Source organism: Carya illinoinensis, chromosome 14, assembly GCF_018687715.1.
Source record: "Carya illinoinensis cultivar Pawnee chromosome 14, C.illinoinensisPawnee_v1, whole genome shotgun sequence".
Taxonomy (NCBI): Eukaryota; Viridiplantae; Streptophyta; class Magnoliopsida; order Fagales; family Juglandaceae; genus Carya; species Carya illinoinensis.
In genome coordinates this window covers 1,528,251-1,542,403 of record NC_056765.1, presented here as the reverse complement: position 1 = coordinate 1,542,403, position 14,153 = coordinate 1,528,251, and the positions used below count along the sequence as shown (strand labels likewise).

The 14,153-nt window shown below is 35.9% G+C and overlaps 1 protein-coding gene across 1 annotated transcript; it reads right to left on the bottom strand.

The window, feature by feature from the left end:
• Positions 1-8,708: 8,708 nt before the first annotated feature.
• LOC122293962 (protein NRT1/ PTR FAMILY 7.3-like) lies at positions 8,709-13,294 on the bottom strand. The gene is made up of 5 exons (XM_043102423.1): positions 13,075-13,294; positions 11,073-11,199; positions 10,697-10,914; positions 10,016-10,581; positions 8,709-9,924 (listed from the first exon to the last, which is right to left on the bottom strand). The coding sequence occupies exons 1-5, from the start codon at positions 13,102-13,104 to the stop codon at positions 9,045-9,047; spliced, it is 1,821 nt and encodes a 606-aa protein (XP_042958357.1). The 5' UTR covers positions 13,105-13,294; the 3' UTR covers positions 8,709-9,044.
• Between the last annotated feature and the right edge of the window lie 859 nt (positions 13,295-14,153).

The window sequence follows — 14,153 nt, the reverse complement described above, 5'->3', positions numbered from 1 at the left end:
AATCACTAATAACTTGAAATATGGAAAATACTAACTTATAGAGTAAAATTTCCATTTTACTCTCTATATATAGGAAAATGACCGTTTTACCCATAACTTAAGGATTTTGCATACTAACTCCAAAAATCACCAAAATTTACATACCTCATGTAAATTTTATCTTCAACTCAAATATCAATTTAGAAAAATTTAAAACTAATAACAACTATTAAAATTCCATAGGGCCAAAATTCTCATATGCTATTTCCATTGATTTTTGTTTCCAACTTGTTTTGATCAACCTTTTGATCTATGACTTATAAATATGTGATCTTCAAACCAAACCATCACATGATTTAAAAAGATGTCCTAAAACATATATAAGCTTCTAATTCAAGATCACATGGTTAAAAATTAACCAAAATATATATTTAGCCAAGAACATCCACACTTTGGCTTATTTGAATATCCCTTTGCATAAAATTTCATATCTTTGAAACTAACATCAAATATCTTCAAAATAATAATATAACATATATATAAGATGCTTAGGATCCTCCAATAAAATTATCAAAATCATTGGAATAGGTTTAGACCACCAAAGAGTTAAACTTTCTCAAAACAGAAACAGTTTTTCCTCTTCCAGTTTCTCAGTTTCTAAATCTAAGAAAATCTTTCATCAAAACCTTTAATCATGCAAAAATCCTCAACCAATAATCATATACACATGTTAACAATACTCTATAAAATTTCAGACCCATATCTATCCATTAGCTTGGTCAAAAACTCCAAATTATAACATATTCTTCAGTTTATCTCCCAGAATGACCTTTTTATAATTTATATAATATTTGACTGACCAAATAATCTTCAAATGGGATAAATAAGATATTCACGTAAACTAGACTAAAAAAGAAACAACTTATATGAAGGAGACTTTATGATAAAACACTTACAAAAACTTCGAAATGGGCGTGCAAAAGAACTCTTAAAAGCTGTCCGAGAGAGAGTGTTTGATATTCTTTTAATGGAAAGTGTAAATGAAAATAATTTTGTGGGGAGGGGTGGCTGGAGATACTTATGGATGAGATATGGAAGAGATGAGACTGGAATGAGAGTTAAGTGTAGGAATCTCTTACCCGGAGTGAGAGTAGAGTGTAGGACTCTCTTACCTAATAATATCTACAAAAATCAACTCAAGATATTTTTACCCAATAATATCCACGAAATTAGTTTAAAATATTTTAATTCAATAATATACAAAAAATTAGCTTAAGATATTTTTATCCAATAATATCTACAGTTTTGAACAGAAGTGTCGCCCGAAATTATGAAAAAATGTTATTGCGTCATAAGACCTTAAATAACCATCCGAGTCTAATGGCACAAACCATAATACATTTTGACACTTCTAACTATCTCCAATAATCAAAAACACACTTCTGATACCATAGTAAATAATAACACTAACTATGTAGTTAGACAAAAAACCTATATGATTAATGGATTCGTAAAAGCTTATAAAGTCTTCACGAGGTTCCTAAAGTCAATAGAAATTCCACAATTGAATTTCTAGCGGGCTGTTACAGCTAGGACCTGGATCGTTCTGTTTTAATATTTGTTTCAGTATATTCAAGAAACAGAAAACTTATTCTGTTTACCCCCTTTTTTTAATTTATTTATAACATCATCATCTTTTCTTTTCCATTTGATATGCATGATTTTTGCATATGAGAACCGTGATGAGGTCATCTAGCCCGGGGTCAATTCTGTTATTCATGTAGAGCTTCCTAACACTTTTGATTGCCTCCCCAAAACTCACAAGTGGTGAAATGTCAATTGACCAAGCAGGGAGTGAAGTGTGTAATGCTAGTCACAGATTACAATAGATACCCATGTTTCAAACTTTTGTAAGCTATAGATAGGTATATGATACAACTCTCGAAAGACACAAGCATCTAGATTTTAGAAATAACAGCACCACAATCAAAACTCACAACCATGGATTGTATGTAAGGACAACAATCAACAAAAATGAAACAAGAAAACAAACAAACACAAAATAAACAAAAAAAAAAATGCATGTGAAGCATATGATGCATGTTTCAGTGCTCAGGTCAAAGCACAAATACCATTAGCCTTTTTAAGTAATTCAAATCGAAGTCTATCCAAGGGTTTGGTAAAAAGGTCGGCTAATTGATGTTTGGTGGGAATGTACTCAAGAGTCATAACATGTGTTTCCACAAGTTCTTGAATAAGATGATGTCTAATGTCAATGTGCTTAGTCCTAGAGTGTTGGATAGGATTTTTTTGAAATATTTTTGGCACTGGTATTATCACTATAAATGCTTATCACACCTTGGGTAATGCCATAGTCGTACAGCATTTGCTTTATCAACAACAATTACAAGCAACAACTCTTTGCAGCAATGTATTCAACCTCAGTCGTGGACAAGGAAATGGAGTTTTGCTTCTTGCTCATCCAGGCAACCAGGTTCGTGCCAACATATAAACACCCACCAGAAGTGTTTTTCCTATCATCTGCATTACCTGCCCAATCAGCATCTGAATAGCCTGCAAGCTCAGTATTAGAGTCTCTAGAATACTAGATCCCATAATTAACTGTCTCATTCACATAGCAAAATATGCATTTGACAGCTACCAAATGCGATTCTTTTGGATTGCCTTGAAATTTAGCACAAACTCCAACACTAAAAGCGATGTCTAGTCTACTTGTAGTGAGATACAATAAACTCTCAATCATGCTCCTATACAAGAATTGCTCAACACTCTTGACTAAAGCATTAGCGCTAAGCTTGACACTCGTGCTCATCGGGGTTCTAGCATGGTTGTTGCCATCTAACCCAAATTTCTTGATTAGATCCTTCGCATACTTGGATTGGGATATGAACAGCCCATCGTCCGACTGTTTCACTTGGAGTCCTAAGAAAAAGGCCGGTAGTTCACCTACCATGCTCATTTCAAATTTGTTTTTCATTTCTTCTGCAACCTCAAGAGCTAGAGTATCAATAGATGAGCCAAACACAATATCATCTACATAGATTTGAGCCACTGTTATGCCTTCCCCAATTTTCCTGATGAACAGTGTTCTGTCAACACTTCCTCTCACAAACTTGTGATCTTCTAGATATGAAGTTAGTCTCTCATACCATTAAGAGCTTGTTTTAGACCATATAGGGCTTTTTCCAACCTATAGACATGATCGGGGTACTTTGAATCATTAAAACCCTTTAATTGCTCTATGTATACTTCTTCTTGGAGAATCTCATTCAGAAAGGCACTTTTGACATCCATTTGATCAAACTTAAAGCACATAAGGCAGACAATGCTCAACAAAATCCGGATACTTTCAAGTCTAGCAACTGGTGCAAAGGTCTCATCAAAGTCTATTCCTTCCATCTAGGCATACCCTTGACAACTAATCTTACTTTATTTCACGCTATTGTACCATTCTCAGGTAACTTATTCTTGAAGATCCACTTAGTGCCCACCACATTATGATCCTCTGGTCTTGGCACCAAATGCAACACATTGTTCCTCAAAATTTGGATTATTTCTTCATGCATAGCATTCAACCAATTCTAGTCATTTAAGGCTTCTTCAACTCTTTTTGATTCAATTCGTGAGATGTAGCTTGAGTGAGCCAATTGATTTATTACTTTCCTCCTCAGCCATCTATATTTCCTATAATGTTTTCTTGAGGATGATTTAACTTCACTCTTGAAGAAGGCTCCTTTTGGTTACTCACCTTTTTCATTTAAACCGATCTCAAAGTTCTCATTGAGTGCACTAAAACCTTCTTTTCCAGTTTCACTCGGTGAGTGAGCTGGTTCTTCCTTGTTCAATTCCTCTCCAGAAGTATTATTCACCACCACATTTATGAACTCCATGACAGTTTGTGTATGTAGATTGTAGCTCCTATAAGCACGGCTATTTCTGGAATATATGAGAAAGATTCCCTCATCACTCTTAGAATCAAACTTAGCTAAATTTTCCCTATCTCGCAAAATGTAGCATTTTGTTTCCTAACACCCTGAAGTACTTCACATTTGGTTTTTTTCCTTTCCACAGCTCATACGGTGTTTTGGAAGTGCTTGGTCTTGGATAGACTCTATTCACAATATGGCATATTATTTTCACAGCTTCCCCCCAGAAGTGGGTAGGAACATTTTTATTGTATATCATGACTTGTGTCATTTCTTAAATGACTCTATTTTTTATTTCGACCACTTCATTTTGCTGTTGAGTGATAGGAGTAGAAAACTCTTGACTGATACCCTCTTCGTTACAAAAACTCTCAAGATTTGAATTTTCAAACTCTCTTCCATGATCGCTCCGAATTCTGACTATTGCTTTCCCTTGCTTATTTTTTGAAGCTTTTTGCACAAGGTTCTAATCACGTTAGGAGTTTCACCATTTTCTCTCAGAAACTTTACCCAGGAGTATCTGGTGAAATCATCTACTATTACCAGTATGTATTTCTTCCCCTCAGGCTCTTAGTTCTAGAGGGTCCCATAAGATCAATGTGCAACAACTCTAATGGTCATTCAGTCAGGATAGTCGTTGTGTTCTTGTGAGTTGTTCTAATTTATTTTCCCAATTGGCATGACCTACACACTGGAGTCTCCACTTTACTCAGCTCAGGCAATCCTACCACCATTTATTTCTTGGCAATCTTAGATAGATTTTTGTGATTCACTTGTCCAAGTCTTTGATGCCAAAGGTTTATAGCCTCACTCTACGCACTATTGCAACTGTAATGAGAGCTAGGAGCGATGCCATAACAATTATCAAATGTCTCAGTTCCCTGCATCATACAGTTTCCATTGTTATATTGAACAATGCACATTTCTTTTGAAAAATAGACTTCAGCACCATTATCACACATTGACTTATACTAAGGAGATTTGCTCTTAATCCATCAACAAACAAGACTTCCCTCAAGATAGGTAGTCCAGGTATTTCAATTTCATCCCTCCCAATTATATCAGTTTTTCCACCATCTCCAAATGTTACTATTCCACACTTGTACTTTTCAACAGTTTTAAATAGGCTTTTATCACCTGACATGTGATGAGAACATCTGCTATCAAGGTACCACATATAGGTGTCTTTGGTCTTTAGAGTAATGTGTGCCACATGGCACGTGTTTCTTTCTCCATTTCTGACCCACACCTTTCTAACTTTTGGAGAACCGCCCTTTTTGCTAGTCGACAGTTAGTCTAACTTGACATTTAGCATCTCATTCTTTCTAGTTAAGGCCATGACTTGACTCCAAAGATTCAAATGCCCTCTTCTTAGCTGTCTATTTCCATCTTTCATGGGATTCTTCCTAAACTCATAGCAGTTTGGTCGGATGTGGCCAGCCCTACCATAATTATGGCACACATAGTTCTCTTTGCAATCTCTTTGTCCCCTGAACGATGAGATATACTTAGGAACGGTTATAGGATGTTTACCCATTTTTCGGAGAGTGCACACTTCTACTTTGAGAAGGTGTATGATCATATGTGATGTATCTTTTCAGTTTAAAACAATCCGTTACAACATGACCAGTCTTACCTTAGTGGTGGCAAATATGACTTTTATTTCTAGCTCTTGATTTCACATGAGACGAAACACCCATTTGTACATGTGAGGATTTCTTACCCTTGTTAGATGGGTTAGGATTCCCATTGGCAGTTGATTCACAAACAAAAAAGTTTTCCTCTCATTTTTACGGGAGACCTTTGAGGTAGTAACAGCATCAGATTTCTCAGTATCATATCCTAATCCACTCTTGTCACTAGGAGAATTTCCTGAGCTCAGGATTTCATCTAGCCTTTGTTTCCCTGTGGATAAATATTTCAACTTATCCTTCAGCAAAATTATCTCACTTTCTTGAATTTTTAATTTATCTTCCAGAGAAACACTCTTCATTTTTAACTTATCAGCTAGACCAATGGCTTCATTTAATTTGCCTTGAAGCCCTTCATTTTCTCGTTTGCTAAAGTCTATCTCCTCGATGTGAGTTTTGCTGAGTTTTCTCAATTTAATACATTCATTGTACAACTTTTCATAGACTTCTTGCAACTGATCTTCATACCTAGATTCATTTCTATATATACTCCCATCATCAGACACTTGTTCACTACATTGATTTTTGCAACCAACAGAGGCAGTGAACACCATGTGGTTGAGATTTCTATTTGGAGAAGAGTTCCCTAACGAGTCACTTGACTCTGACTCACTCTCACTTAGGGATGCAGTCTTAACTCTTTCTTTTGCCTTTTTGTAATTTGCACATTCCATGCAAATGTGTCCAAACCCATGACATTCATGACACTACACACTAGATTGTACCTTTTCTGTATTTGCTCTAGTGTACTTCTATGTGCTTATCTCCTCGTTCCCTGAACTTGAGCCTCTGTTGTATCTTTTAAACTTTTTCTTCTCTAGCCTCTGGCTCTTGTTATTTCTTGCCACAAACATTCTCCTAAATTTCTTAGCATACAATGCTATTGCTTTGTCATTCATAGCCAACTCATCGAATGACTCATCTGATTCCTCTCTAATAGTATTGAGGGCTATGGACTTGTGTTTCTTATCCACAGAAAGAGTATGTTCATATGTTTGTAGGGAGCCCACAAACTCTTCAATTCTCACAATGTCCAAATCTTTGCTTTCTTCAATAGCAGTAATTTTAGGGCGAAACCTCTCGGGAAGAGTTCTAAGGACTTTTTTCACAATTCTGTTCTCAGGAATTATATCCCCTAAATTAAAATGAGAATTAACAATATCGTTTAGTTTGGCATTGAAGGCATCAAAAGTTTCATCATTCTTCATTCTAAGTTCTTAAAAATTAGTGGTCAGCATTTGAAGCTTAGAATTCTTTACAGCCTTGGTACCTTCATGGGTACGTAAACTCAAGAATGTCCCATGCCTCTTTGCAATTTTCAGACATAGAGATTCGCTTGAACTCCTCCTGGGACACAGCCATGAAAATCGCATTCAGGCCTTTGCTATTCCAGCCACACTCATTTATTTCATCCCTAGAGTAATTTTCCACACTTTTGGGGGTTTGAACTTCCTCAATAATAGCAAATGGTTCTTTCCATCCTTTTGTTATGGAAACCCACACTCGTTCACCCACAAACTTTAGAAACGCTCTCATTCGAACTTTCCAATAAGCGTAGTTGCTCCCATCAAAATATGGTGGCGATGTGAGAGATTGAGACCTATCTATTTAAACCACTACAGTAGGATCACACTTAGAAACTGAATCTTAGGGGAGTAAATCTGCTCTGATACCAACTGAAAAAGTAGTGGTTGTAACAATTACTACACCTAGAGGGGGGTGAATAGGTGTAATACAATTTGATGGTCTTTTCAAAATTAAAGTCAAACAAACAGTTAATCAATGAATCAAATAACACAAATAATCAACACAATGATTTTGATCACGAAGTGGAAACTCATTTAAAAAACATCTTCAAAATCTAAAATCACTCCTGGTATAAGACAACACCTCAAATCTATTATAGAAAATAAGTTTGTTACAACTAATTTAGAGACACTCACAAAACTTTTTTAGTAACTAAACTTGGCTTGCAACACTATAAGTGATCCACTCGATCTCTACACTCATGTAGTGCCGAAACTCCGACCTTTCTATAACTTCCCACAAGAACCTCTTGATCTCTGCATCAATAGCAGCTCCGAACTCTTCCGGCCAATGAACACGTCCACTTCAATGGACTTATATGAAGTTTGATCTTGAGTGTGGTGTGGTGGAGATGTGTTTGTCCAAGAGAGAATCAACCATGTGGGGGAGAGGTTGCTCTAAAAAGCTCTTGGAAGCCATTAGGGTTTTTACTATGATTCTTCATACAAAGAACATAAATGAGTTGTTCTATTTATAATTCCAAGTGAAAGAGGCGCTCAAAACCTTAAATTTTAAGGCTCGAGTGAAGTGTCGCGCGAGAGTCAAGCGCATGTTGTCTTTCAAAAGTCGCTCGAGTGCCATGTCGAGTGCACATCCAGCAACCCAATCTGGATGGGGCTCGCTCGAGCGCCACGTCGAGCGATAGTCGAGCGACCCACTCTAGATGGATCTCACTCGAGCAGTAGTCAAGCGAACTCTCTGTTTTGAGCTCTGCTTGACCCATGATGAGCACACTCCAATCCTTTTCATGTTACACCGCTTCAACACTTGTTATAACACTATTTTAACCAGGTTTTCACAAAAATACGCCAATCAACTCATTTTTCTCTCAACACTTAGGATTGGAAACTAATTAATTAAGAACTTGATAAGTATTGTGGCTATAAATGGAGTATCGCGTAAGTCAGTATAATTATTATAGGTGCAGAATTAATTTTTATTTCTTAAAAAGGTTAATCAATTAGTAGGAATATTGTTATATAAGAATATAATACAAATAATTAAATTTATCTTTTTTCTATCAATTTAAGTTTTTGGAACAAGTGGCAATTTCACATATATATATAATACTCATGCATGCATGAGTTCGAAACCTAACTTTACAGTACTACTCTACTCTATTTAATTAAATATTGTACATCTTTCACAGAGAATTAGTTCTTTTAATTTATATTCAATATAGAAAAATGATCTGAAAACTGATATAATTATATATAAAAAACTGAATTTATATTTAATTACTTAATATAAAATTTTATTTAAAATATTTCACATCAATAATATATGATTAAAAATAACAAATTCAAAATTATTTTTCTTACTAATATTTTGCAAGTACATGGAAGTTTACATAAAAAGGATAAAAGATGCAGTGCAGTGACAAGGGTCTTTCATCACACATGGGGAGTTGCATATATCAATGCTTTGCTTGAGAATTTGTATATTACAGAAGCACTCTACTTCCTACAAAAACCACACCCTTAGCTCAACTGAAGAGAAATTAGAAATTATTCCTAAATTTCTCTAGTTTCATTGCAAAAGTCACTCTCTTGCCCAGTTCTTCAACTTTATGTCTTGAATTATTACAAAGCATTCACCATAACATGGAAATCGCCATATCCTATACCACTCCAAGCTCAGCTTGCTTGCAGGCATTAATGTTGTCTCCATTCTTTCCTTCAAACTTGATATACTTATACCACTTTGCACAGACAATGTAGATCATGAGATCGGCTGTTGTCAAAGCTGCTAAGAGGAAGAAGAACAGGTCTAAATGTCCTCTGTTAAGGTTACTTGGGATCCAACCAGGCATGTCATCTCTGGTTGAGATTTTCATGACAATTGTCACCAGCAAACTGCTCACATAGTTGCCTAGTGATATGGATGTCATGCAGAGAGCACTTCCAAAGCTCTTTAATCCATCAGGAGCCTGCCCATTGAAGAACTCTAGCTGCCCAACATACATGAAAACCTCAGATGCTCCTACAAGCACATATTGGGGAATTTGCCAAAAGATGCTCATTGAGCTTGAGCCTTCACAGTTGCTGCAATCTGTCGTTGCATTGTTTAATCTGAAACACTCCACAACCCCAGCTGCAACCATCGCTAATATTGCTATGACAAGGCCGATTCCCATCCTCCGAAGCTCGGTTAACCCTTTACCATTGCGCTTCCTCATGGCAAAAAGAGGTTCGAGAACCCGCCTGTAGATGAATATGAAAGCTGCTACACTGAGGATGTCAAAACTAGACATGCTTGCTGGAGGAACGTGGAAGCCCGAAAGGGTGGTTTTCATGGCAGCACCTTGTTCCACGAATAGAGATGCCATTTGAGTGAAAACTACCGAATAGAGAATCGTGCATAGCCATATTGGAAGCAGTCGTAAAACGCATTTCAACTCTTCAACTTGTGTCACAGTGCAAAGATACCATGGATTATAAGTTTCTTTGTCCATCTGGTGGATGTTCTCTGAAGTGATAACTGCTGCTCTATCTAAGAATCTGATCAAAATATTCAAAGCATTATTAATCCCAAAAACATTTTTCATCATTAGTAATTTATAATGCATAAAAATTAAGGATATGAACTTACTTGAAGCCTTGAGTGTGAAGTATCTTTCTATCCCCATTCTTGGAAGATTGATCATTTACTTCTAATTCAAACAAATCTTCTTCCCTTGGCATCAGCTTAACCTTCCATTTTCTTGTGGCAGCTACCAGCACTTGGCAACACCTAGAGAGAGGGTTGCCTTTAGGTTTGAAATGCCTGTACCATGGGGTGCCCGACAGAAACAAGACCAATGCCAGAGTAGCAGAGCCAGCTGATGCCCAAAATCCTAATGCCCATATTCCTTCATCCTCAAAATAGCCCAAAACAGTGTTTGAAAAGAGAGAACCCAAGTTCAAAGCCAAGTAGAAGTAGCTAAAGAAGGCTATTTTGGAGTTCCCTTCATTAGGGTCCTCTTCATCAAACTGATCTGCCCCAAATGTGGCTATGTTAGGTTGGTAACCTCCGTTTCCTAGGGCAATCAAGTATATTGAGAGGTAGAACAGAGCCATATGGAAGCCTGAATGGGATCCACAAGGAGATTGTTCATTACCACAACCACTAGGCTCGAGTAAGAATAAGTATGTTGATAGTGATAGTGAAACAAGCCCCTACCACATAACAGATAAGAATATTTGAACATTAGTATACAAGATATAAAATTTATGTCCTTTGAGTGCTTGTGCTAATGGGAATGAGATCCTTTATCAAACGGTGGCAACTTACGAGGACAAAGATGGTTTGGAAGATGACACAAGTCTTGTACCTTCCCAAGTAAGAGTCACTCAGGAAGGCCCCAACAAGAGAGAAAAGGTAAACAGTTCCTGTCCATTTGCTGACATTGTTAGCTGCATCAGCGTTGTCTTGACCCAACACCCTCGTCAAAAACAAAACCAAGTTCACTCCTACTCCAAAGAATGCCAATGTAGCCAGCCCTTGATTCACTGAAAGATTTATAAATTCCAAAGTAAAGTGAGATCATGTTAAGTACCGTTGACAATTAAGGAGGGATTTTGAGCTGTTTATCTTTCGAGGAAAATTAGATAATTGTAATGCTATATATAACTCTAGCATATATATCTATATAGAAAAATATGTATACCTAGGATCAAACTTCCAGCAACCCAAGTACCAGTTCTCTCTCGGACTGCAGGGCGGCCGTGCCGATCAACGGTTCCATCAAGTGTACAAACCTCTTGCCCCCGTTTGACCTTTCCGTCCACGGCACCCTGAATGTTCTAGCCGTTCAGTGACGTTGAAATATCTCAACTAACACTCCAACCGAAAAATAAAACGAGGAATGTTATCTCGAACAACCTAAAAATGAGTTACTTGAACGTATTGAACGCAAACTGCATGCATGGAGCATTAAATATCATCGTACCAAAATGGAACAAGCAGGAGATATTTATAATATATTTTGATCCGTTAATCTTGAAAGGTTACTGACATCATCATGATCAAGCAGATAGATCAGATTGCCAGGCAAACCAATTATATATAGATGGGGCTGATGACTTTAAGCCCTGCAAGGTTCATTTTAATAACTAAGATTATATGTTCTTTAATTAATGTTGTCTTTATATATAGGATTTTCGAGTAGTCTGAATCGATTTCACCTAAATATCACCTAAATAAATTCATCACGAGAGTTGATCGCGTGCTTACATGCACATACATGATAAAAAATTATCTAATTGTAGTAAGTTATTTCTTATAAGAATGATTATTTTTTGATAAAATAAATATCTTTTCGTCGTGAATAATCAATTCTCATCGCAAATAATATGTTACAATTGCCCATTTTTCTCGTAATTAACATAATAACCAATATCATAGACGTACATCAGCCTGCTATGATCTGAGATGATCATGTGCCATTATAAATTCATAGAAAACGGGTTTAACTAATCACATCTAGCTATATGCATGAATTTCAAAATTGAGGTTTTTTATTATTATTATTATTATTATTAATTTGGAAGTATAGTTTTCCACATAATTAATTAATCTCCGATCCGATCGAAGCCGTTATATCAAGAAGAACATAGGAGTTATATTAAATCTCCGATCGATCCTAGCTAGTTCATGATATGATATTGATGATTAAAAATTACCTGATTCCTATATATAATATTTATCTTTCCGGAGTCCCGAGTTTGCATTCTCTTTTGAACTAATTACTAACTAACAACAGTAAAAATCAAAGGGTTCAAGGAATATTGTTCATCAGTTTTTTGTTCAAGGAAGAGAGGAAATATCAGAACAAATTCGATCGAGTACAGTCTGTACTGCACCGTATGAAGAGACCATTAATGGTATATATAATGGCGTTTTCAACAGTTTGTAGGGAAAAAAATAGTTAAGAAAAGGGAAAGATATGTACGTATATTAATATACAGTACAGTATACACACACGATCATTTGGTTTGTGACTTGTCCATGCTCGAAAGGACAAGCAAATAATAAAAAGATAATAAAACTGTGCGTTGTTTTTTTTTTTTTTTTTTTTTTCTCTCTCTCTTGGGATCACTGGAAACAAAACCAGTAGTTAATTAGCACACCAGGATTCATTTATATGTGGGACGTTGGATCATTGACCAACCCTACTTTAATTAGTGCGTACGTATTGGCCGGGTTTATGCCATTTTCAACATGAGTTTGTAGCTAGGGAACTTAGGTATATATTATGCTTCTTCTTCTTCTTTTTCTTCCTTTCACCAAGGACCTCCATTAATAGTGCAAAACGAGGACCCATAGAATGAGCTATGAAGCTGACCAGAGAAGTTAAACCCAGAACAATAATTTCATGCATCAAAATCACAACTACTTGATTGGATCTGATATTAATCAGTATGACATACACACACACACATATATATGTACCATTTGAACTCTGGTGAAGAGCTTGTGAATCCAAGATATTAACAGAAGTAGACCAAAAAGACCGGTTCTTGTTTCTGTATACATTTTAAATATGGAAATTAAAGGATCGATATACGTTCCACTATCCTCTTGCCTGAAATATTTAAGTAAGCCCTTAATTAGGGATCATGCATTTCCATGGAATGTGTATATACCAGTAGTTACACAACAGTACTAACCTTGTTGCAGACATTTAAGCAAGCCGCCATGATCGTCGATGAACTTTCAGCAGTACTGGAACTATTATATAAAACGCAAACCAAGATATATATATATATATAAATAAAGGCTCAAAGAAAGAACTGTTTCTGTATATATAGAGAGGTGATGAAAGAGTAGAGAGATCTGACGAGGAGGAATTAAGAAGAAGAAATGAAAAAGCTAGAGAGTTGTGAAGGAAGTGGGGATCAGTGGGATACGTATATATAGGGATCAGAATGATTCAGCAGCGGCAGAGATTTCATGTGAGGGACGTCAGACCCAGATTCCGAGGAGAGAATGTGGAAAGAAAGGAAGAACGTGACAATGTCTAGGATGACCCTCTTTTTCACTAAATTAGGGTGGCCGTAATTAGAGCTGTCTTGATATTGACATGTTTGAAATATGTCTTTTTGCTTTGGTGGGCTGCTTTCAGTGTAGTACTTCTTATTATTTTTCTATTTTTTTGTGCCATATTGTTTTAAATTTTCTCTGTCTGCCTTTTAGTTCCGTCTTCCACTCAATGAGTTAAATGACCAATAAATTAAATCAAGCATGTGTTTTTGCACTTTCATCTTGCCCCGTGCTTTCATTTGATGGATCTATCAGGCTATTATTATGATTGTTTTATTTATAAATAGTGTTATTAATATTTACAAATTTAAGTTAAAATTTACACACGTATATATTCACCCACATCGATTACATTTTCTTAAATTTACAAGCAATTTAAAAGTTTTGACAAATCAAATCTTATTATATTAATAATGCAGAGCTCGGACTTTTATTCCGATTTGCAAATGTAAGTCATGCTAAGTATTGTCATATACATGACCTTGATTATTATTTAATTTGTTTATGCTTTTATGATCATCTGCCAAAGTGTGTGTATATATTCTCTAGAGCTTTTGAATTAGAACTTAGTGCAAGTATCAATCATGTAGAGTTTGATATTAGTTTTTATACGCACTGTCTCAGATCAACATCCACTATCTCGACAAAAAGATACAAAACAGAGAAGATACATGCACTAAGTTGTTCGAGTTACAAGGAAAGCTAG